General features: G+C 41.8%; 1 protein-coding gene across 2 annotated transcripts in view; it reads left to right on the forward strand.

The window, feature by feature from the left end:
* Nucleotides 1-25903, forward strand: part of SORCS3 (sortilin related VPS10 domain containing receptor 3) — a 1299528-nt gene that overhangs the window by 337013 nt on the left and 936612 nt on the right. For both annotated transcript variants that reach the window (XM_033941704.1, XM_033941705.1), the window contains exon 2: nucleotides 18521-18588. In XM_033941704.1, coding sequence (XP_033797595.1) covers nucleotides 18521-18588 — 68 coding nt within the window. The remainder of the gene's footprint in view (nucleotides 1-18520; nucleotides 18589-25903) is intronic.

The raw sequence follows: 25903 nt of genomic DNA on the forward strand, positions 1-25903 counted from the left end.
TGGATGGAAGGAATTAAATGAGAACATGAGGAAAGCAGAAACCAGGCAACAAAGGTAGGAAAAAAATTATTATTATTATTTTTTTTTTTTTGCTTCAGGATAAAGTAGTATATTAGTTGTATTGATAAACATTTATAAACATTAGAGGCTCTGGTAGAAACCCGTTTACAAAGTATGTATTCTTCCCAATTAATATTTCCAAATTAATAAAGTCTTTTTGCTTAAGGAGAGCCAGGAGCTCTCATCTAAAACTTAAAAAACGGAGTGAACTGAATTTCAAAGTGCACTGCAAAGAACTATAAAGAAATGCATTCTAAAGTTCAAATAATTTTTTATTATATTTCAATAAATGACAATCAAAGTGCAAAAACTGCAAATGCAAAAATACATATATAAGAAATGTTGAAACTAATAAATAAATAAATAATCTTATTGGTAAGATCATGCTATATATCCCTCACTAAATAACTTAAAAATTGCCTTAAAAAATAAATAAATAAATAGCAAATAAATAGAATAAATAAATAAATAAAGTGAGGCATGCTACAGTACTGCAAAAGACAAGATTAAAAAGGTTTATATGTGTATATGTTAAAACATTTAAAGTCACCCCATTGCATCTGCATCCACTGCTACACCGGTGTAAAATAATTGGACTGATCTTTGTGTTATCTGCACTGGGGTGACTTTAAATGTTTTAACATATACACATATAAACCTTTTTAATCTTGTCTTTTGCAGTACTGTAGCATGCCTCACTTTATTTATTTATTTATTCTATTTATATGCTATTTATTTATTTATTTTTTAAGGCAATTTTTAAGTTATTTAGTGAGGGATATATAGCATGATCTTACCAATAAGATTATTTATTTATTTATTAGTTTCAACATTTCTTATATATGTATTTTTGCATTTGCAGTTTTTGCACTCTAGAATGCATTTCTTTACAGTTCTTTGCAGTGCACTTTGAAATTCAGTTCACTCCGTTTTTTAAGTTTTAGATGAGAGCTCCTGGCTTTCCTTAAGCCTTATGTGTATTTTTCCGCCTGTTTGCTCCTTTTAAACTGTAAGATGGACAGTTTTATTACGCTGTTCTATCTAATAGCGTCTTTGATGACGTTGCCCTGGTGCTTATTTCTATTCAGTGGAAGCGTTCATATCCGGTTTCCCCCTGTAACAGTCATTGTACATTGAGACGTGGAGACGTCCGCTTTGAATTGGTATGTTCTTTATACATTCAAAAATATTTTTGCCTGGCACATTAGATAGATAGATTTTGAAGATTTTTATATACTATTCTCTTTTGTGTTCTAGAGTCTGATCGGTCAGGATACACCATGAGGCAGCATGAAAATGTGAAACGCTGGCCACCGTTGTTGTACCGATCAGCAGGATAAGTGGATTTTATTCCTCTATCTTTAATATTTACTGGCATTATACAGCACAGCATAAGACACGAACATAAATCGAAGGTTTTTTGCCAGTGAGGTTACCGCTCGACTGCCTCTTTAAGCCGTTTTGGTGAGGTGGGAGGGCCTGTTCTGAGGCTTTTTCCTTCATGTTGTAGTGATCTGGTCTATGCTGTGTCTGTTTGATTTACTTTATTGGACTTTACCACATATGCTAAGTACGCCACTGCTTTTTAATTTCCCTTTAAACTTCTCAAGGGTTTTTTCCTCCCTTACCTGAGCCGGTAATAGGTTCCAAATTTGAGGGGCTGTAACTGAAAAATGCGCATTGCACCTGGTGTTGATGGTTCTCAAGGATGGAATTGTTAGGTTTTTGTCCTCAGATCGTAGAGTACGAAACGGAATGTAAGGGATAATTACTCTATCTAGGAATAGTGGAACAAGGTTTATTTTTTTGCCTCACCACGTCAGGAATTCTCAGAAGCTTCCGTCATCATAAAAACTTTACAATATCCGATTCACTCCTCGGTTAAAATATTGGGAGTAATTTTAGATCAGACTCTGAATATGCAAGAACAAGTTAACTCAGTCGTACGTAAAGGTTTCCAAACTTTATGGAAACTACACACTCTTAGAGCATACTTTGATTTCTCGGCATTTAAGCTTTTGATCCAATCATTGGTATTGAGCAGGGCTGTGGAGTCGGTAGATAAATGTTCCGACTCAGACTCCTCAGTTTTTTGTACTTCAGACTCCGATTCCGACTCCAGGGACCCGAAATTTCCTCCGACTCCGACTCCACAGCACTGGTTAATTTTCAGATCGTTCAAATGGAATGTCAAGTTGAGAGAAATGAGCATTTCCGACACCACCTTCTTTTTGCTTTTAATCAAGGTTCTAAGGCCGCAGAAGCTGCTCGCAACATTTGTGCTGTGTATATAGTGGGTGCTATAGCTGAAAGAATCGCTCGTGATTGGTAGGCCAAGTTCAAAAATGGAGTCGGTAGATAAATGTTCCTACTCCGACTCCTGGTACCCGAAATTTCCTCCGACTCCTCGACTCCGACTCCACAGCCCTGGTATTGAGCCACCTTGATTACTGTCATATTGTTTACTTGGCAGGTGTAAAAAAAAAATTACCTATCTCCAGGCTGTGAGTTATTCAGAATACCGCAGCTAGAGTTATATTTGGACTGAATAAGTATGATCAAGTCACTCCGTTATTTCGGGAATTACATTGGTTACTGTGAGGCACATATTTCCTTTAAATTGGGTTGCATTTATTATGGAGTCGTGATGGGTCAAACTCCACTGTACTTGATGGATTTATTTTCAGCTTCTACGCAAAAATTCTCCCGTAAACCTCATGCCGTATTTGTTTATTCATCTGTAAGGGGTTTCAAGTTTCATGAACGTATGCTCTCTTATCAGGTGCTGCCACTTGGGATAAAGACTTCAAGAAATTGCTTACCATTTCATTTTCCTATCTGGAATTTAGGAGACACTTGAAAACTTACTTGTTTTCTCGGTTCTTAGGTAGTTAATCTCATTCTTATTCTAAGGCCCTCTTTTACAAAGGTGCGCTAAGCGTTTTAACGCGCGTTTAGCACGCACTAAATCAACACGTGCGCTAAGCGTTTACAAGCCCATAGGATAATTAATCTCATTCTTATTCTAAGGCCCTCTTTTTTACTCAGGTGCGCTAAGCGTTATAACACGCGTTTAGCACGTGCTAAGTCAACGCGTGTGCTAACCGCTAACACGTCCATAGGATAACATGCACACGTTGGCATTTAGCGTGTGATTAGTGCAAGCTAAAATTTAAAGTGCGCTAAAAAGCATAGCACACCTTAGTAAAAGAGGGGGTAAATGTTATATATTTTTAGCCTTTTGTAAACCGCATAGAACTGTGAGGTTATGCAGTCTAGAAATTGATGTAGGGTGTAGGAAGTTAACCAGGAAATGAGTAAACCAACCTGGTCGTGCATGTGCAAGACCGGAGGGCTAGGACTTCGATAGGAAGGCAGGACTTAAATGGGAAACCAAGGTGGCAGGGGAGCCCCTTCTGATGATTCAGACAGGTCTTGACCTGTTTTTGGGCCACCGCGGGAGCGGACTGCTGGGCAGGATGGACCTGTGGTCTGACCCGACAGAGGCACTGCTTATGTTCTTATGTTCTTATGATTTATGTTATGTTTATGTTGTTAGCGTCAGTTTATATGTAATTCTTTGATAGATAGGGAGCCAATGTGCATTCCTTAGTAGGGGTGTGACATAATCAAATTACAACCTTAGTGCCGCTTATTATGTGACCATTAGCTAATACCCATGTTAATGGGCATTTAGGGGAAATTTATCAAGCCGTGTTAAGACTTAACATACCTTTAATGCGTGATAAGGGAATTAGCACGCTCTAAACTCTAAAGCCCATTTTATGGGCTTTTAAGTCCTCATTCTATAAAAGGCACTCCAAAAATAGGCGCCAAGGTATACAGCGCATAGATTCTGTCAATCTTCAGTTAGGCGCTAAATTGGACTTTGGCGTCCCCCATTTTTGCCAGAGTTTTCTTGTTCTAAATACTGGCACCTAAGTCCAATTTAGACGCCTAGCAGCAAAACACGCCCAAGATCCACCCATAACTACGCCCGCTTTCTGCTATATGCCTCGGGTTAGGTGCCTACCATGACATTAAATTACATTGCTGTTTACGGTATATGTTGCATAACCTTTCTATGTGGTTTACAGCTAGAAGAAGCTGAGACAATCTCAGGAAATACAGATTACCGGTAACAAATTATCCAGTTCTAATTTCGTAAAAATTTATCAAATAGATGTGTCTTCAGAAGTGTTCTAAAATGCATGTAAGACAGAGCATTGACTACGGTAATAGCCAGCTAAATTCTTTGTCTCTTTTTTTTTTTTTAAACTTTATTTAGTTTTTAATGCCAACAAAAAGTGCAATACAATTTATATACAAATAATGATAATCAACCAAGCATTTATAATCAATCAGTATCTTTATAAAAGATAAAAATTCTCTCCCCCATCCATCATTACCATCAGGAATAATGCCAAAACAAAAGATATACACCTCTCCCGCTCCCCCTCCCCCCCCCCTGGATGTGTGGGTGAAAAACAAACAATGGAAAATAAAGATAAAGGACAACTATAGCAAATCTACAAAAGACGCCAATGGACCCCAAATTAATTTGAATATCTTATTATGTCCCATGTCAGCATTCATTTTCTCAGATTTATAAGTTAAACATAAGCTCGCCCACCAAAAAGGAAAACTAATTCTTTGTCTCTAATTGCTGCTTGAAAAGAGAGTAACCTATCAAAATTTCTTTTATATCGACAATTCTTAACAGAAGGAAAGGAAAAATATGTCTGAATCAGGGCAGGATTAAAGGGTAGGCTAAGTAGGCATGTGCCTTGGGCCTGAAGAGTTCAGGGGGCCCCAGAACGCTGCCTGCTCCGATGATGTCAGTGTACCTGCCTCTGGGTCCGGCTCCAGGCGTCCAAATATTGCCTCCTCCCGCCTTCTTCATTATTCAGTGCAGCCGGACTCGTAATCTTCAAAAGGCCGCGGGCATCGGTTCCTACACGCTGCCCGTGGCTGACCCGTAAGCCTATCCTCTGATACTGGGATTTTGCGTTAGAGGGAAGGCTTCCGAGTCAGCTGTGGCGTTATGTAGGAACCGCTGCCGTGGCTTTTTGAATACTGAATTTGGCTGCACTGAATAAGGAAGGAGAAGTTGCTACTTAGACTTCTGGAGATGAGCCAAGAGATACACTCTCGAAGGAGGGGGGATATGGGGGCAGGGAGGGAGCAGGGCCATGGAGGGGCGGGTCCAGGGGGCCCAGGGCCCATTGAAGAATTAATCCTGCCCTGGTCAGAATATGTTGTGAGCGTCTAGATGTAGCATATACAAAGTCTGCTGTGAGACCAAATAACACTTTGTAGCACAGGGATCCAAATTTTAAAATAACCCTGGCCTCAATCGGAAGCCAGTGCAGACTACGATAAAAAGGAGCGACATGATCCGATTTTTTTTCAAGTCAAAAATCAACCTTACAGCTGGATTCTGGATCAGTCACAGTCTATGGAGATTACTCTTAAGGCCAGCTTAATAAATGATGTTGCAATAATTCAGCGAACTGAGGATCAAAGATTGTACCTGCAATTTAAAGGCGGAATAATCAACATAGGATCTTATGGTACGTAGCTTCCAAAGTGTATAAACACATTTCCGAAGCAACTGGTTGGTATGCTCTTTCGTTGATCAATCTTGCGAAGCGTAGAGGTTTCTACCGGAGGTAAATGCTCCGAAGTTCATAAAATTCCTGTGAGTGTCGGAGCGTTTACCTCACCGGCCCACGGTAGAAACCTCTACCTTGGCTTTGTAAATGCTAATTTATATTAAGTTAGGCACCTAGATCGACTATGCATGCTGGTCTAGTCACCTGATTTCATTCACCGCTTGTAGAATCTGGGCCTTAGTGTATAACGCGCACTAATTCCCTTAACGCACATTAAGGTGCGTTAAACTCTTAACACTGCTTGATTAATTACTCCCTTAATGCAGGTTCTAGCATACTGCCTATTAGTACGAGCTTAGACCTCTAACTGATTAACCATTCCCCTTAACTGTATCCACAGTATCCTATTTGTCTGTCTGGGCTGTTTAGATTGTAAGCTCTTCCAAGCAGGGACTGTCTTCTTTGTGACTCTGTACAGTGCCGTGTGCGTCTGGTAGCGCTCTAGAAATAATTCATAGTAGTAATAGTAGCAGCAGTGTGAAGAGTTTCAGTCTTTGGGAAGCAGAGCTGAGATTGTGATGTCATAATGCCTCATTCCACCAATAAGAGCCAACGTCATCAGTGATGTCACAATGGTTTGATTGTCTGCCTTCCAACCCAGCCAGCAGATTAACCGTTCCCCTTAACTGTATCCATGACATCCTGTTTGGCTGTCTTGTCTGTTTAGATTGTAAGCTCTTCAGAGTAGGGACTGTTTTGTTCTTCTTTGTACAGCACTGCCTACATCTGGTAGCGCTATAGAAATAATTAATAGTAGTAGTAGTAGTAGTAGTTACTGCAAACTATAGCTTTAGAAATTCTGCAGCCTTTTATTCTGAAGACAAATTTAACCTCCTCAGCATTTTTTTTTTTTTTTTTTAATTTCTGTGAAATATATGCCAGGAAGTGAGCTTGCTCTTTTATCTGGCCCTTAGGCATATCTTGCTAGATTGTTAATTATTTTATTTCGTTTTGTGGCTGCACTCTTGGAGAGCACACTGTGTCTTTCTGCGTTTCTGTGTGTGTGGGGGGGGGGGGTTTGTGTGTAAAAATTACTATTCAGATCACAGTTATTGATAGACATCTGCTGAAAAACAGAAACCTTTTTATTTTTGTTTGTTCCCATTGTATTTACTTATTTCAGGGTTTGATTACTTTTATTCGTACTATAATTGTGGCGCAATTAAGTAATCTAAATTATCTTGGACTTCCTGATCCATTATGCTCTGCCTGGAAGCTTTGAGATCTGAGTTCACTCTTCCTATCTCTGCCCTCTCCCCCTTTCAGGTTTTTAGTGACGGCCTTGCTCTTCTGTAGGCTTCTTTTGCTGAATCCAAATCTCTCCTTCTTTCTTTCGCAATTCTTTTAATTATAAGAATGCAATTTTTTGCCATCTTTTTCCGGTCCTCTGCCTCTTTATTCTGCACTGTTTCTTTTTTCTCGTTACTCCTTTTTTTTTTTTTTAAAAAAAATAGATTTTCTCCCTTATTTGTCCCATTTCTTTTTATTATTTTGTTTTTTTTTTTTCTTTTTCTGTAAATGACCTTGCTTTAATATTTGAAAAGTATATTTTTATAGTGCTACCGTGAATAGGGAATACTTTGAAGACATACGAGTATATAGAAACGTGATGGCAGATAAAGGCCAAATGTCCAATCCGGTTCATAGACTAAACCGTGCGCAGACAAAGTCGGGCCGACAATCATAGAAACATAGAAGATGACGGCAGACAAGGGCCATAGCCCATCAGGTCTGCCCACTCTACTGACCCACCCCCAAGTCTACTATCCTAGGGTTCCCACTCCTGGTGACAGGTTCCCTTGGCTTAACCCTCTAAGGGATCCCACATGGGCATCCCATTTGCTCTTAAATTCTTGCACGCTGTTTGCCTCGATCACCTGCACCGGGAGCTCGTTCCAAGGATCAACCACTCTCTCGGTGAAGAAATATTTCCTGGTGTCGCCATGAAATTTCCCGCCCCTGAGTTTGAGCGGATGCCCTCTTGTGGCTGAGGATCCTTTGAGAAAGAGAATCTCTTCTTCCATCTCGATACGGCCGGACATCTCGATACGGCCGGACATCAGCGCGCCGGATTTAAACTGAATTTTAAAGCGCTCTGATGGGGGTGTGGGGGGGAACCACCGCACTTAACTTAGTAGTGTTGGCACTGCCGTTGGGAGGGTGTTGGGGGGAACCCCCCCATTATAGAGGAAACAGGCTTTTTCCCTAATTTGTAGGGAAACTACCGTACATTGAGAGGGCAAGTCAATAATTGGATATCACCAATTAGGTTCCTGAAGAGTATCTAGGTTCTGATATATGATACTAGTGTAACTAGTTATCAACGTGCCTAAAAACTAAGTGTGTGTACTTAGGCCAGCCATAAAGCCGGAGTAGCGGGGATCCAAAGAAGGAGTAGAAGACGAGGGTTAGATGTGGTGTATTTAGCTTTTCGCAAAGCCTTTGACAGCGTTCCACACAGACATCTAATAAATTTAGTTCCCTCGGGATGGGCCCCAAAAGTGATGGGCTGATTCAGGAACTGGTTGAATGGAAGGTGGTCAATGGAGATTGCTCTGAGGAAAGGAGTGTTACCAGTGGTGTTCCTCAAGGTTCTGTTCTTGGGCTCATTCTTTTTAACATTTTTGAAGGGCTGTCAGGTAAGATTTGCCTCTTTGTGGATGATACCAAGATCTGCAATAGAGTAGACACCCCTGATGCTATGAATAACATGAGGAAGGACCAAGAGAAAAGCTTGAAGAATGGTCTGAAATATGGCAGCTAAGATTTAATGCGAAGAAATGTAAAATCATGAATCTGGGCTACAAAAACCTGAGGGAACGGTACAGTTCAGGGAGGTGAAGGACTTTGTGCATGAAAGAGGAGCGACACTTTGGTGTGATAGTATCTGAAGATCTTAAGGTGGCCAAAGAGGTTGACAAGGTGATGGTGAAAGCTAGGAAAAGGGTGATATTGATGCCCCTGTACAGTGTAAGACTTTGGTGAGACCTCATTTAGAATATTGTGTACAATTCTGGAGGCTGCACCTTCGAAAAGATATAAATAGGGTGGAGTCGGTCCAGAGGAAGGCTACTAAAATGGTGCGTGGTTTTCGTTATAAGGCGTATGGGGACAGACTTGAAGTTCTCAATATGTATACTTCGGAGAGGGGCGATATGATAGAGACGTTTAAATACTTACATGGCGTAAATGCGCACGAGTCAAGTTTCTTTCGTTTGAAAGGAAGCTCTGGAATGAGAGGGCGTAGGACAGTGGTCTCAAACTCAAACCCTTTGCAGGGCCACATTTTGGATTTGTAGGTATTTGAAGGGCCTAAAAAAAATAGTTAATGTCTTATTAAAGAAATATAGTTTATAAATCTTTCCTTTTGGCTGTCTTAATAATAATATTGTAATTTATAGCTAAAGAGACATATGATCAAGAAACTGTTTTATTTTACTTTTATGATTATGATAAACATACAGAGGGCCTCAAAATAGGACCTGGCGGGCCACATGCGGCCCCCGGGCCACAAGTTTGAGACCACTGGCGTAGGATGAAGTTAAGAGTTCTCAGGAATAATCTAAGGAAATACTTTTTTACAGAAAGGGTAGTAGATGTGTGGAATAGTCTCCTGGTAGAGGTGGTGGAGACAGAGACTGCATCTGAATTCAAGTGTGGAAAAGGCACGTGAAATTTCATAAGGAGAGGAGGAAAATAGTGGATGCTTTGGATGGGCTCACTGGGTGGGCCGTTTGGCATTTACAGTATCTGCCATCATGTTTTTATGTTTCTGGGTTCCCCCTCTACTTACCAATCTTCACTGGCTCCCAGTACTTTCCAGAATTCATTTCAAATGCTCCTGCCTGGCTTTCAAGATCATTCACGGCATCCTTCCGCCCCTAATCCCTCTATCCTTCCTCGCCCCGACACCAACTACCGCCAGATCAGCCCACAGACATAAACTATCCTTCCCCTCTCTACACGGCATCCTCCACGCAGGTAAACTGGGTAGATCCCTCCTCTCCAAAATCACGGGCCTCTTGAACGATCTCACTGTCCCGCTGCGGAACCTGGGCTCCCTCCAACTATTCCGAAAACAACTGAAAACCTGGCTTTTCCCTAGCATATAACTCTCTCTCATTCTGTCTACATCCTCTCTTTTTATATGCATTTGTAAACCCTTCTTCTTATTTTTAAGCTTTGTAAACCGTGTCGAGCTCCACTTCCGTGGAGAAGATGCGGTATATAAACCTAAGGCTTAGTTTAGTTTAGTTGTGTTTAACTTATAGTGTGCTAAACTGGATTCACATTGGTATTCTATAGCAGATTAGACATGCCCTAGCACCATTATAGAACTGGCACTTAGGGCACCACTTCATAAAGTTGTCATTTATGTAAGTGGAGTGCAGAACAGCACTTTGGGGCCGTACTAAAATTTATAATAACATAACTTAATAGCTTTATATACCACTGCAACCTTGCAGTTCAGAGCGGTTTACAAAACAAAGAAACCAGAAGATAGATGCGGGGAATGTACAGTCCAGACAAAACAAACAAATTATAACAAATGAAAAAGTACGTAACGGTACTTCGGAAACTGCCAAGTCTTTAGCATTTTTATAAAAACATTGTATTCCAGAAATTGCCTCAAAAGAATCAGAATCTCCTTCTCGATTCTAGCCCGCCGGAGAATTCAATGACATCTCAGCTAAAGATAAACTCTCAACGCCTTTCAAAGAAGGACAGGAAAAGAGGCTCTTAGAACACCACCTCCTCGGCCTAATGCCGCAAAAATAAAATGTTCATACATGTATGTTGCGAGCTTTCCATATAAAACGCTTGAGAATTTAGCTGAGATGTCATTGGCTTTTCAGGCAGCTAAAATTGAGAAGGAGATTCTAAATCTTTTGAGGTAATTTCCAGAATACAATGTTATACCTGTAAATGCCCACGTATGCCTGTAAATGTTAATTTTCTAAACATTTATGTGTGTAATGTATGCTTAAATATGAGTGCCTATGTTATAGAAATAACAGATCAAAATCGCCAGTCCAACATCTCAAAAATACTCAATTATGGGTTGTTGTTTTTTCAGTTGAAACCCAGCCCTGACGCAGATTGCGAAACATGCATGTCGGCATGTGGTTTTGGCAATACGCCATTATTTGGCATTTAAGACGAGTAAAAATATTTTTTTCTAGTATGATTGTATTTGAGCACCTCATATATTTATTGAGAAACTTTGGTGTTGGTGAGCCAGTGAGGAAGTTTGCGGCTCTTAAAAAAATCTATTGGGTAATCTCTCCCGTGAAATAAGTCACTTCTGAGGCTCTATTGAGTTTAAAGAATACACCTATAAATATTTATATGCATGCAAAGAGAGAGCAGCTTAATATGTATAACCATAATTCAGTATTTTTGAGATGTTGGACTGTTGATTTTGATCTGTTATTGATGGCTAGCCAGTCCTGTTAATTTATTTTACCCCTGTGAAAAGTGATGTATGTCATAGAAGTGCCACTTCAGTATTCAAGCTCTGAACCCTTGAGGTTGGTAACATTGTAAGAGACTGGCTACCTTTGAAGACCAAGTAGGCACCTATGTATCTGTAAAATACTAGGAACGATCCATATATAAACACAGGGGAAAATTAAATTGCTGGAAGGCAGTGAATCATAGTAAAATCAAAAAAATAAAAATATCATAGCTGAGACAACTAATCATTAATATTAAATAACTGAATACTTGAAAATACTCTTATCTATAAGAATATAATAGTGCTCATAAAAAGATATTTTTGACTTGGATGCCCCTTCCCATTCTGCAATCAGAGTTGGATGTCCATATTTTAGCTTCTTCATACTTCCTTCCAAAATTCATTCAGACCACACCCCCTTGCCACATGCATGGACAGCAGCTTTAGATGTCCATGTCCTAGCTCTATGAAATCAGGATTTGGATGTCTATGCCATATGATTGTCTAAAGCAGGGGTGGGCAACTCCGGTCCTCGAGGGCCGGAATCCGGTCGGGTTTTCAGGATTTCCCCAATGAATATACATGAGATCTATTTGCATGCACTGCTTTCAATCCATATTCATTGGGGAAATCCTGAAAACCCGACTGGATTCCGGCCCTCGAGGACCGGAGTTGCCCACCCCTGGTCTAAAGGCTGTTCTTGAGACATCCAACATGTGACTAGAGCTTCCAAAATAAGGGCCAGTATGTCTATACTAAAAATATGAGTGATGGCGGCTGAGAGAAGAAAATAACTTATAAACAAGTTGGGCACTGTTATAGAGGGTTTGAGGTTAAGGGGGTTGCCTGAGCCTTGGGGTGTGTTTGGTTTTTTTTTTTTTTCTTTCTTTAAGATTTTGTAATGCACACCATAGGATTTTAGAGCTATGTGAGGAGCTTTGAAAATCTTTACATTTTGAAAAGAACATAAGAATTGCCGTGTCGGATCAGGTCCAAAGGTTCATCGAGCCCAGTATCCTGTTCCCAAGCAGTGGCCAATCCAAGTGCCACGTACCTGGTAGGAGCCCACATGGTAGATGGATTCCCAATTCATCCTGAAGCAGTGAGTGTTTTGCCGTCCATCACTCGCTTTGACATTTAATATCCATTTTTTTTTCTTCGAGTTGGCTAACACATAGCCAGCTAAATCAAGTTTCCAAGTTTCCAAGTTTATTAGTTTTTAATATCCCGACCATAAAACAAATATCTGGCCGGTTAACAATATAATTTAAAAGAGGGAGTAAAAAGGGAAGAATGGATAAAATATTTAAGTGGGACATAAATGACAAAAACCAGACAGACTTGACTGTGAGGATAGTAAGGGAGGAGGGGAAAAAGTTACATTTAATAAGAAGAAAAGGGAAGAGTGGGTAGGGAAAAAACGTGAAGGTGAGGGCATATTGTAGTAGTAATTGCTTGCAAGAGGAGAGAAAATAGAAATAAAAGAGAAGAGAGAGAAGATAGATAGTAGAAAATCTAGGTTAGGTTAAAAGCGTCATGAAATAAGAAAGTCTTTAGACAGGATTTAAATTTAACAAGTTGTTGTTCGTTGCGGAGGTATTGTGGCAAGGAGTTCCATAATGTAGGGGCAGTTACAGCAAAATTTGTTTTACGAGTATAATAGAAATCTTTTAGAGGGGGGATGAAAATAAGTTTTTGATCAGAGGATCTTAGAGTGCGGGAGGAGCATTGAGGTATCAGGAGTTTGTCGAGGAATGAAGGTTGATGAGATTGTTTAATTTTAAAGCAGAGTAAGATGATTTTATAGGGTGATACGGTGGGTGATAGGGAGCCAGTGAGCTTCTTTTAAGAGTGGAGTAACATGGTCAAATCGGCCTTTTTTATAAATAAGTTTTATTGCAGTATTTTGTAGTAATTGAAGGCGACGTAATTCTTTTTGGGGAAGGCCATTGAGAAGGGAGTTACAATAATCTAGGTGGGAGATTACTAAAGAATGAGTCAATATAATAGAGTCAGTGTCAAAATTCAGCCGTTGCCCACATAAGCCAAACCGCTTAAAAAAAATAGGGGCTGCCATTTATGTGGTCCGATTTTATGTGGTGAAGAGCTGAATTTTGGCGTGCGATTTTATTCAATAAATCACACACGTGTTTCAGCCCGTACGGCCTGCCTCAAGAGCCAATATTCAAATGCTTGGGTAACGCAGCTGATCGTGGGTCAAAACACCAAATATGAGAACCGCATCTAAGCACTGCACACCCCAAGTATGGGCTCCTGAGGCGGGCCGTAGAGGCCAAAACGCGTGCGTGTTGAGCCATCGCACCAGACTTTGTGATTTGTTGAATAAAATTGCACGCCGACATTACCTATCTTTATTTTTAAATTATTCCTCAGAATTCCATCGCTCAACGTTTTTTGTTTTTTTTTTCCCACTCGCATTCCTTTGTTATTCATTCTTTTTCACATTTATTATGTCCATATAAGTTCTTTTTAAAATTTTCCATATTTAGTTTTAACTCAAACAAATTTAATTTATTTATTTAGTTTATCTATTTAATTATTACTGAGATGTATACTTTACTTTAAAAAGTACTATGGCCTTAGAGAGATCAGTGTACTCTTGTTAGAATGTTTCATATCTTGTTCAATATCTCTATCTTTATTTTATTCCTACTGCTCAATAACTGTCTTCTAGGTACTTTAGTTAGATTGTGAGCCTTCGGGACAGTAAGGGAATTCCAAGTACCTATTCTTTATTTATCTTATTTTATTGTATTCTTTAATATATATTTCTCTGTAAACCGCTTCAAACCTACCGGATTTAGCGGTACATAAGAAATAAATTACATTACATTACCTCCAACCTCCCACTGTGTTTGTTGGTTTCTTGACTTGATTGTGGAGGTTTGTGAAGGGCTGAATTTTGCCATATAGCCCAACTCCACCCCCGGAACACTCACAAGTTAGTCACTTAGAATTAGTCACTAACCAGCCATTCTCAGCGAAGGTAACTGGCTAAGTGCCACTGAAAATGACCAGATTGCGGCAAACAAGTGATTTAACTGGTCGGCGGCCATTTCTGGTTGCTTAAATCATCAGCTGGCATGCTACTTACCCAAATGTTTTCCTCCAGGGATTTATCAAAACCTTTTTTAAACATAGCTATGCTAACCGCTTTTACCATATCTTCCAGCAATGAGATCTAGAGCTTAGCCATGCGTTGAGTGAGAAAATGTTTTCATCAATTGGTTTTAAGCATACTACTTAGTAACTTCATGGCATGTCCTCTAGAGCAGTGGTTCCCAACCCTGTCCTGGAGGAACACCAGGCCAATTGGGTTTTCAGGCTAGCCCTAATGAATATGCATGAAGCAAATTTGCATGCCTATCACTTCCATCCTATGCAAATCTCTCTCATGCATATTCATTAGGGCTAGCCTGAAAACCCGATTGGCCTGGTGTTCCTCCAGGACAGGGTTGGGAATCACTGCTCTAGTGTTTGTACTTTTTGAAAAAGCAATCGATTCACCTTTACCCTTTCCACTTCAATTAGGATTTTTTTAGACCTCTATCATATGTCCCCTCAGCAATCTCTTCTCCATTATGAAGAGCCCTAACCTCTTTAGCTTTTCCTCACCTAAGAGTTGTTCCATCCCCTTAATCATTTTGGTTGCCCTTCTTTCTACCATTGCTAATTCTGCTCTATGGTTTTTGAGATGCAGAGTAGAGAATGGCATGGGGACACATTTTTCTCCATCCCCACGGGAGCTCATTTTCCCATCCCATCTTGGCGCGTTCTTTTCCTGTCCTTGCCCCATTCCTGCAAATTCCATCCTCATCTACACAAGCCTGAGACACTTTAAATTCATACGTGTTGGAGGCTTGCGCAGTTAAGTCAGAGCTTATAAGAATGGGGCTGGCACAGGGACAGCGACAAAATTTTCGGGTACGGGATGGGGAAATTCAGTTGCGGGAATGGGGACACATTTTTCCCCATGTCATTCTCTAATGCAGAGACAAGAATTGCACACATGTTATTTGGGAGCCATTAAGAAAATATTGCAACGATTGAAAGTATTGTATAGAATAAACATTAATTAATTTTTTTTCCCCTTTGGTTCATATACGTCTAGGGTGGGGTGGGGGATGGAAATATTTTATGATTTCTTTTACTTATGAATAACTATAGGATACAAGGGAGAGGGTTTATTCGATATAGTTTAGAATTGGATGATATATAAAGTGTGATTTAAGTATAAATGATTGTATTATATGTTACACTTACTGGGAGCTTTAAAAATGAATAAAGATTAATTAATATAACAAGTTATGGGGAGGGGGGCACGATTGTTTTATGTATTAATTGTGTATTTAAAGTGCCTTCTTTGTAGTGTTTATATCTAAATTAATTGTGTGACACTGTCATAGGTTGAAAATCAATAAAGATTAATAATTAAAATAAAAAAAAAGAATTGCACATAAAATTCAAGCTGCAGTTGCACCTTGGAGAAATACAGAGGAAATATATTATTCTGTATTCCTCGCTTAATAATTCCTTTGATTAGACTTCCTTACACATCCAGGGCGGGTGGGTGGGGGGAGGGGTATGTATTATGGTTTGCTAAATTTACTTATATATAATATTGTAATTACATATATATGTCTTCTTGTATTAGTCAGGGAAGGAGGGGGGGAGAAAATGAATGTTTTATGTATTAATTGTGTATTTAAAGTGCGTTCCGAGTAGCGTTTATGTTAAATTAATTGTATTGCACTGTCAAAGTTTGAAAATCAATAAAGATATTAAAACAAAAATTCCTTTCTGTTTGCTTTTTGCGGGTGCTGCCACACACACACACACACAGAAGATTTCCACAAATTGCCTACGATGACCCCTAGATCCTTTTTCTTGGTGGTGACTCCGAAAGTGAAACCTAGCATCATGTAGCTGCATTTTGAGCTCTGCTTCTGTAAGTGCAGGGGTGTCCAATGTCGGTCCTCGAGGGCCGCAATCCAGTCGGGTTTTCAGGATTTCCCCAATGGATATGCATGAGATCTATGTGCATGCACTGCTTTCAATGCATATTCATTGGGGAAATCCTGAAAACCCGACTGGATTGCGGCCCTCGAGGACCGACATTGGACACCCCTGTGTAAGTGCATCAGTTTGCTCTTGTCCACCTTAAGGCCCCCCTTTTATGAAGCCACTTTAAGGCCCTCTTTTACAAAGGCGCGCTAAATCGACACATGCGCGCTAAATCGACGCATGCGCTAACCGCTAACATGTCCGTGGGATAACATGCACACGTTAGCGTTGAGCGCGTGTTTAGCGCGTGGTAATATTTAGCGCACGCTAAAAAGCATAGTGCACCTTTGTAAAGAGGGGACAAGCTTTTTTTCTCGCTGGCCATGGCGGTATTAGCTCCAATGCTCATGGAATTCCTATGAGCATCGGAGCTAATACCGCCGCGACCGGCAATTAAAAAGCCTAATGGGGTTTGGTAAAGGGGGGGGGGGGTTTCAGAGTCTCGCAAGGTCCTCCTGCAATTTTTCACAATCCGCATGCCATTTAACAGCTTTGAAATAATTTTGTGTCATCTGGAAATTTGAGCACCACTGCCTCAAGCACCTCCTACCCTTGTTATGCCACTGTACACGGTATACCTAAGAAGACTTGAAGCGGTCCAGAGGAGGGCGATGAAAATGATAGAGGTTTGCGCCAGAAGACGTATGATGAGAGACTTGAAGCCCTGTATACGTATACCCGGGAAGAAAAGAGGGACAGGGGAGATATGATTCAGACATTCAAATACTTGAAAAGTATTAACGTAGAACAAAATCTTTTCCAGAGAAAGGAAAATGGTAAAACCAGAAGGCATAATTTGAGGCTGAGGGGTAGGAGACTCAAGAGCAATATAAGGAAATTCTTCTTTACGGAGAGGGTAATGGATGCCTGGAATGCGCTTCCTAGAGAGGTAGTGGAGAGGAAGCTGGTGACGGAATTCAAAGAAGTGTGGGATGAACACAGAGGATCTAGAATCAGAAAAGAATAGTAAATATTGAACTAAGGCCAGTACTGGGCAGACTTACATGGTCTGTGTCTGCATATGGCTGTTTGGTAGAGGATGGACTGGGGAGGGCTTCAATGGCTGGGATGGTGTAGATGGGCTGGAGTGAGCTTTGACGGAGACTTCAGTAGTTGGACCCTAAGAACAGTACCGGGCAGAGCTTTGGATTCTTGCCCAGAAATAGCTAAGAAGAAAAAATTAAATTGAAAAAATTTAAATTGAATCAGGTTGGGCAGACTGGATGGACCATTCAGGTCTTTATCTGCCGTCATCTACTATGTTACTATGTAACCTTTAACCACTAACTGTGAATATTCAGTGGAAATAACTGATTATATCATGCTTAATATTTGTGGTTAGCCTTTTAAACAGTATTTAACTAGTCAGTGGCCATTTACATAGCTTAGGGATCCTTTTACAATGCGGCAGTAGAGGTTTCTACCATAAGCCGGCGTGGTAACTGCTCTAACGCTCATAGGAATTCTGTGAGCATCGGAGCATTTACCTCACCAGCCCTCAGTAGAAATTTCTACCACAGCTTTGCAAAAGCCAGCATTAGAATATTGTGGGGTGTGTCTTATTATATAAAAATGGGACCTGCGCTTTTCCTTTTGTGTAGAATTACAGGTCTTATTATTTTCCTTAAAGAAATTTAAATAACGAATAGAAAAAAAATAGGTTAAGGCCTCCCTTAATGTGGGCTTGGTGGAGATTTTGTTGATTTTTATTAATCACGATTATTATGTTGTTTTTGTTGTAACTCTACTTTCTTAAATTCTGAAATAGAATTGTAAATTTGAAAATTATCAATAAAAAAAAAAAATGGGACCTGCGCTAAAATGGTATATTAGTGGTAAAAATAACACATCCTTGTATGTTGTAGGAACCTTGTCAGTGAAGACAAAGCGCACTGCGTGCTACGGCTTGCGAGTTTTAAGCAACGCTCAGAAGGCTTTGTTCCAGACCACGAATGACTGCAGCTGTAGGGAGGGGAGTTAGCTGTTGTATAATTGATTTCTTTCAGTAGACTGTGTATCGAATGCAGAATACCTGGAGGAGTAAAAAAAACCAACAACAAAAGCTCTAGTAATTGGGACATTTTCAACTAATGACTTCTTTTTTTTTTCTTTTTGCCCCTTGATCTCCTATAATTCCTTCAGCTTTAATGGTTGAATGCTAAGCTGTCCTTTGGGTGCTTTCTCAAGCAGAATGCAAGATTGATACCAATAAGCTAATATAGGATCCTTTTTTTCTCTTTAGGTGATTCTCATCCTGACAAAGCTGTACGACTTCAACTTAGGGAGCGTCACTGAAAGCTCGCTTTGGAGGTAAGAGGATTCAAACTTCTTAGCAATTTAAATTGGGGGTGAGATTATCGTCTGTATCTGACATAATCCTAATGGATGTATTAGTTGTCTAACAAAAGTGTCAAGGCAGTAACTGTTTCCTGAAGAATGCTGAGCGGCATTAGGGACAAGCATAAACAGCAAAAGAATGGAGGTGTCGATGCCCCTGTACAGGTCGTTAATGAGAACTACTGTGGAGGCCTTATTTTTGCAAAGATATAAAAATAAAAGACTTGAGGCGTTTCAGAAGAAAGCGACAAAACTGGTGTAGGGCTTGCGCCACAAGATGCACGACAAGAGACTGGAGGCTTGAATATGTATACGCTGGGGAAAAGGAGAGAGGGAGGTGATATGATAGAAACATTTAAGTACATGAATAGGTAATAATTCAAACAAGCCTCTTCCAGAGACATAGGGGGTGGTAGAACTAGAGGACATGAATGGAGGTTGCTGGGAGTTAGGCTTAGGAGTAACGTTGGGAAATACTTTTTCACAGAGAGGGTGGAGGATGCCTTGAACACTCTTCTGAGAGAGGTGGTAGAGTCGAAAACAGTGAATGAATTAAAAAATGCATAAGGTAGATACAGAGGATGCCTGAATAGAAAGAGGATGGAAATGTTACACGGCTGTTGAGGTGTTATCTTGGGCAAGAGTAAGCTAATGCTGGACAGACTTCTACGATCTGTACCCCACAAACAGCAAGAGACTGGAAGAAGATTAGCCAAACCCAGTAGGGGAGAACTGAGGCCAATAGTAGACAGACTTCTATGGTCTGTGTCCCACAAATGGCAAGAGGGAGGTGAATCCAGAGTGTTAGATCATTTTATTGTCACAAACGGCAAGTGGGGGGTACTGTGCAGCTTGGGGGGGGGGAGGTCAGGAAGGCATCTTGACTGGTAAATTTATTACTACTTAGCAATATTAGGAGTCTTGGTTATAGCCATGCATCATCCCCATCATGTTTGGTTGCCTATACGGTTGGCATGGTGGTGATTTCACCACCAACATTTAATAAACATAGGAAACTGGGGCCTACACTGAGTGGAGGGTACGGCGCTGGCTATCTTGTTGGGCAGATGGACCGGGGGGTATTTTTCTGCCATTATTTACTGTGTTACTTGTAAATGCAGTGTAATGAATTAAAAATCTGAGTGGAATGTTAGTATAAACTAACTACACTCCTCCCTCTGTATTCGCGGGGGTTAGGGGCAGAGCCGGCCCACGAATATGGAAACTTCGTGAATAACTTTTGGGCCGAATCTGACTCACATCCGCCTCCCTCATGCCTCCTGGACATTACCTGGTGGCCTAGCGGCGACGCGGGGGGCAGGAGCGATCTTCCTGCACTCCTGCCCCGTGCAGAGTCATCATCAAAAATGGCTGCCATGAGTTCCCGTTGTAGTCTCGTGAGACCACGGAAACTGACAGCAGCCATTTTCGATGACAGCTCTGCACGGGGCTAGACCAGCAAGTAAGGTCAATTCATTGGGGGGGGGGTGTCCTGGCACGAAAAACCGCGGGTGCCCACGAATAAGGAGGGAGGAGTGTATTGTAAAACCCCAAGTGTCCACATACACATCAGGCCTATTAAGTTTCAGATTTAAGTCTTCGGACTCATCATAAACTGATATAGTCTGGGACAACTCTTGTTATGTAAGTGGCACCTCAGAAATGTTTAAGATCCCAGCGTAGAGCAGGCACTTAGAAGACTCAAAGATCTGACAGAGCAAGGAAAGGGGGAGAAATGACAAGGACATACCTTTCTTGAAGACTGTTTTGTTTTTCAATAGGTATCTGAAAAAGAGGAACGGACCATGAAATGATTTGCATTTTATAGACTAATGCATATGGGAATTGCATGGTTTCTTATTAAAATGTAAGTGCAGAACATAGCTATTAAAGCAGGCTACCATTAAAATGCGATTGCTTTACTACAAACTCATGATAATTTAGCACTGGTCCCATTTAATGCAACAAAATCTAGTTACTAATAGCTGGGGTTAACAGTGAAATAACACACCTTAACAACAGCCCACATCGATAAGTTCCTCCATTAGTGTTTCGATAAATAACATAATGAGTTGACAAATCCCATGTTTATATGGCAGTCACAGCATTTAACTACATCATGTAAATGTAGATAAATGCTGTAACTGACATATAAACTTGGGTGTGATTGTATGTGATGATCTTAAGGTGGCCAAACAGGTTGAAAAGGTGACGGCGAAAGCTAGAAGGATGCTAGGTTGAATAGGGAGAGGTATGGCCAATAGGAAAAAGGAGGTATTGATGCCTCTGTATAAGACTTTGGTGAGACCTCATTTAGAATATTGTGTAAAATTCTGGAGGCCGCACCTTTGAAAAGATATAAATAGGGTAGAGTCGGTCCAGAGGAAGGCTACTAAAATGGTGCGTGGTTTTCGTCATAAGGCGTATGGGGACAGACTTAAAGATCTCAATATGTATACTTCGGAGAGGGGAGATATGATAGAGACGTTTAAATACCTATGTAAATGCACATGAGTCAAATCTCTTTCATTTGAAAGGAAGCTCTGGAATGAGAGGGTGTAGGATGAAGTTAAGAGGTGATAGGCTCAGGAGTAATCTAAGGAAATACTTTTTTACAGAAAGAGTGGCAGATGGGTGGAACAGTTTCCCGGAAGACTTGGTGGAGACAGAGACTGTGTCTGAATTCAAGAAAGTGTGGGATAGGCACGTGGGGCCTTTTAGAGAGAGGAAGAAATAATGGTTACTGCGGATGGGCAGACTGGATGGGCCATTTGCCCTTTATCTGCCATCATGTTTCTATGGAAAACAGTTGCACTGGTATGAACATAAGAATTGCCGCTGCTGGGTCAGACCAGTGGTTCATCGTGTGTAGCAGTCCGCTCACGCAGCAGCCCTTAGGTCAAAGACCAGCGCCCTAACTGAGACTAGCCTTACTTGCGAACGTTCTGGTTCAGCAGGAACTTGTCTAACTTGGTCTTGAATCCCTGGAGGGTGTTTTCCCCTATAACAGCCTCCGGAAGAGCGTTCCAGTTTTCTACCACTCTCTGGGTGAAGAAGAACTTTCTTATGTTTGTACGGAATCTATCCCCTTTTAACTTTAGAGAGTGCCCTCTCGTTCTCTCTACCTTGGAGAGGGTGAACAACCTGCCTTTGTCTACTAAGTCTATTCCCTTCATTATGCTTGTTAGGTGGAAGGATTATGCTGGTGAGGGCAACACTATGTCAGGTTGCTAATTCAAAAGATGCTCAACAGTTCCTTTGTCTGACAGCAGAAGGTCATTGTCCACACCAGACAGCAAGGGATGATATTAATTAACTGTATCTCACTTGACCCTGCATGGAGAGAGGAGGGTCTCTAAGGAAATGCTAGACAGTCAGTAATCTGTATTAGTCAGCATGATTTGCCCTTTATCCCTGCCTGTGTGTCTGGGGGTCACACCAGTACAATCCTTTATTCAGAGCCATGCAACCATTTTAAATACAATACAAAATGGTATTTTATGTTTACTATTTTTATACTCCAGTCTTCCAAATAAAATATACCTGCATACAGTGATGAAACATTTTTGATTCTGCATGTTTCGTTTAGAGGTTTGGGGATCCCAATGGTAGAGAATGACATGGTGACAAAATTCATCACCGTTCCCATCCCCGCGGATAACCGCGGGAAACCATCTTCATGTCATTCTTTAAGGAGAGAGGGAAGAATCAGAGTATGAATGGCCACAACCACTGACTCGCAAGCTTTGCTTTGAAGAATGCTGGTGTAGAAGGACTGGGGTTGAGATAGACACTACAGAATGACAGTCTCTGGTATCCAGAGCAGATATTGTGATGTCATAATGCCTCATTCCACCAGTGCCTAAGAGCCAATCACATCAGTGATGTCACAATGGCTTCATTATCCTTGGCTCCCATAAGAATCAGAGTATGAATGGCCTCAACCACTGACCCGCAAGCTTTGCTTTGAAGAATGCTGGTGTAGAAGGACCGAGGTTGAAATAGACACTAGATTATTTCCCACGGAACGGTGATGAATTTTGTCACCGTGTCATTCTCTACCAAATGGTATGGACACTAGAACCCAATGGTATGTACATTAGAGTTCTTAGCCTAAGCAATGAGATCAGACTAGACCAGTCTACTCTGTCTACAGCTGGTTGATCCTGGAGAAGATTGAGAGCTCAAAGAAAAAGGTTCTTAAACTAGGGTTACTGGGGGTCCGGACGGCTTTTCAAAACCCGGGTTTTGAAAAGCCTCCCTCAAAATCGCCTTCGGGCGGAAGGGCAATGTGATGACGTCACTTGCATGAACGTGTGTGTGAAGTCATCGCGTCGCAAGCGCACATGCCCTCCTGTCCAATCAGAGCAGGGGACGGGGCTGGGGAAGAGCTAAGGCAGGATTGGGGGGGCGGGGCTGGGGCATGATGGGGTGGAGATGGGTAGAACGGGCCGGGCCTGGGGGGGGCGTGTCTAAGGGGTCTGGATTTTCCGAATGGAAAATCTGGTAACCCTATATTAAACCAACTGAATTGATCCAGAGAGACAGGAAACGTGTCTAAAACCAGATATTTTTACTCGTAGAACACTAAGATGTACCTTTCAAGACACAATAGTGACACACAGAAGAAACTCAATGATTATATTGCAGTGACAAGCAAAAGGTTCTGGGGCTCATTTTCAAAAAAGAGAAATGCTCAAAAAGTGGCATTAAGGGGCAACTGGACTAAAACAAGAGGCAAAAGAGATGTCCAATAATCAACCAAGGGAATACATGGTTGATTAATTATTGGACATCTCTTTTGCCTCTTGTTTTTGGTCACCTGCGATATTGTTGAGGCAAAATTCTTCTTCCCCCTTCTTGTTGGCATATTAAGGGGCAGCTAGACATTTTTCTTGCCAAACCCTTCTGATTCACTATTTTTCAACCTATTTTCTAGACGGAAATCTATGCTGTTCAACTGTAGTTCATCTAAATCTCAAGGGGGCAAGTTAGAGGTGTGGCGGGGGTGGGACTGGGGCAGAATTATGACTTGGATGTTTTTCCGCCGTAATCAAACATTTGAGAATATGTGCAGGGCACAGTTGGGACACCTGGGGCTAGACCAATTTTAACAACAAGCAAGTGCCAAAAAGGTGTCCAAACTGATCAGATGACCATTGGATGTATGTAAGCATGGCCCCCACATATTCCCCCAGTGGTCACTAACCCCCTTCCCTCCCCCCAAAGAATGAAACAGCAAAGGAGTTGGAAGGAGAGGGGGGCATGGGGGCCATGGTTCCCCCCAAAAAAAATTGGTGGTAAGACCTCTAGTGCTGTTCACAGCTCCCCACCAATCCCGCCTCACCTCAAAAACTGCAAGGAGGGTGCTGATGTGGCAGCGATTCTCCAGCACTGCTGGGGTTCTTCTTTGCACTGTTCTTCTGCCATGGTCCACCCCCCTGTGAAGCAACTTCCTGTTTCTGGTTGAGTGGATCACAACAAAGGAATCGTGCAGAGGAGGCTGTGGGCAGCACTAGAGTATCATTGCTGCGCCAGCAACCTCCTTGTAGTTTTTGTGGTGAGGGGAGCTTCAGAACCAGGTGGCGAGATCATTTGGTGGAACTGGTGGGTGGGGAGGGAGGGAAGAAAAAGGGAGAGATGCTGAATGGGAGGGGCAGAGAGGAAAAGAATAGGGGGCAAATAGATGGAGGGGAGGGGAAGGAGATGGTGGCACATAGATGGAGGGAAAGAGGAGGGAAGAAATGGTGCACATGGATGGAGGGAAAGAGGAGGGAAGAAATGGTGCACATGGATGGAAGGAAGGGGAAGAGGAGGATGGATGGAGGGGATGGAAGGAGGGGAAGAGGGAGGAGATGGTGCATATAGATCAGGGATGCCAAAGTCCCTCCTCAAGGGCCGCAATCCAGTCGGGTTTTCAGGATTTCCCCAATGAATATGCATGAGATCTATTTGCACGCACTGCTTTCATTGTATGCTAATAGATCTCATGCATATTCATTGGGGAAATTCTGAAAACCCTACTGGATTGCGGCCCTCGAGGAGGGACTTTGACACCCCTGATATAGATGGAGAGGTGGAGAAGAGAGGAAGGAGATGGTGCACATGGAAGAGAGAGAAGTGAAGGTATTCATGGTTGAAGGGGAGGGGAAGGGAGGAGTGGTGCACATGGATGAAGGGGAAGAAGAGGGAGGAGATGGTGCTTATAGATGGAGAGCTGGAGAAGAGAAGAGAGGGAGGAGATGGTGCACATGAATGGAAGGGAGGGGAAGAGAAGAGAGAGAAGTAATGATGCACATGGATGAAGGGGAGGGGTGGTGTACATGGTTGAAGGGGAAGAGGAGGGATGAGGTAGTGTGCATAGATGGAGGGGGGAGAAGAGAAGAGAGGGAAGAGATGGTACACGTGGATGGAGGGGAAGAAAGGATGGAAGAGAGGGAAGATATGGTACACATGGATGGAGGGGAGGGGAGAGAAGAGGAGGGAAAAGATGGTGCACATGGATGGATGAGTGGGAAAGAAGAGGGAAGAGATGTTATACATGGATGGAGGGGAGGGGAATAGAAGAGAGGGAAGAGATGGTGCACATGGATGTAGGGGAGGGGGAGAGGGATGAGATGGTGCACATGGATGGAGGGGAATAGGAGGGAAGAGATGAGCACATGGATGGAAGGGAAGGGAAGAGGAGGGAAGAGATGGTGCATATGGATGGAGGGGAGGGGAAGGGGAGGGAAGAGATGTGCACATTCATGGAGGGGAGGGGAAGAGGAGGGAGGTTATGGTGCACATGGATGGAAGAGAGGGAAATAGGAGGGAAGAGATGGTACACAAGGATGGAAGGGAGGGGAAGAGAAGAGATGGTGCACATGGATGGAAGGAAGGGGAAGAGGAGGATGGATGGAGGGGATGGAAGGAGGGGAAGAGGGAGGAGATGGTGCATATAGATCAAGGAGGTGAAGAGGGAGGAGATGGTGCACATGGATGGAGGATAAGGGAAAATATGGAATGGTAGATAGATTTGAGATGGAGGCAGAGAAGTGGATAAAAACTGAATATGAAAATCAGTGCAGCAGCATGTCTTTAATGCTGTCCATGACTTGCTGGTTTTTGAAGACTGTGGAGGGAGAGGAGGGAGGAGATACTGCTGGAGTTGGAGGGGATGACAAGGGATTTAGGAGGTGGAGGGGGAGAAAGAAAGAGATGCAAGACCCATTGTTGGAGAAGGGAGCAGGAAGAGATGTTAGATCTGTATTGAGATAGGGAAAAATAGCTGCTGGACCAGCTGTGG

Source organism: Geotrypetes seraphini, chromosome 4 (assembly GCF_902459505.1).
Source record: "Geotrypetes seraphini chromosome 4, aGeoSer1.1, whole genome shotgun sequence".
Taxonomy (NCBI): domain Eukaryota; kingdom Metazoa; phylum Chordata; class Amphibia; order Gymnophiona; family Dermophiidae; genus Geotrypetes; species Geotrypetes seraphini.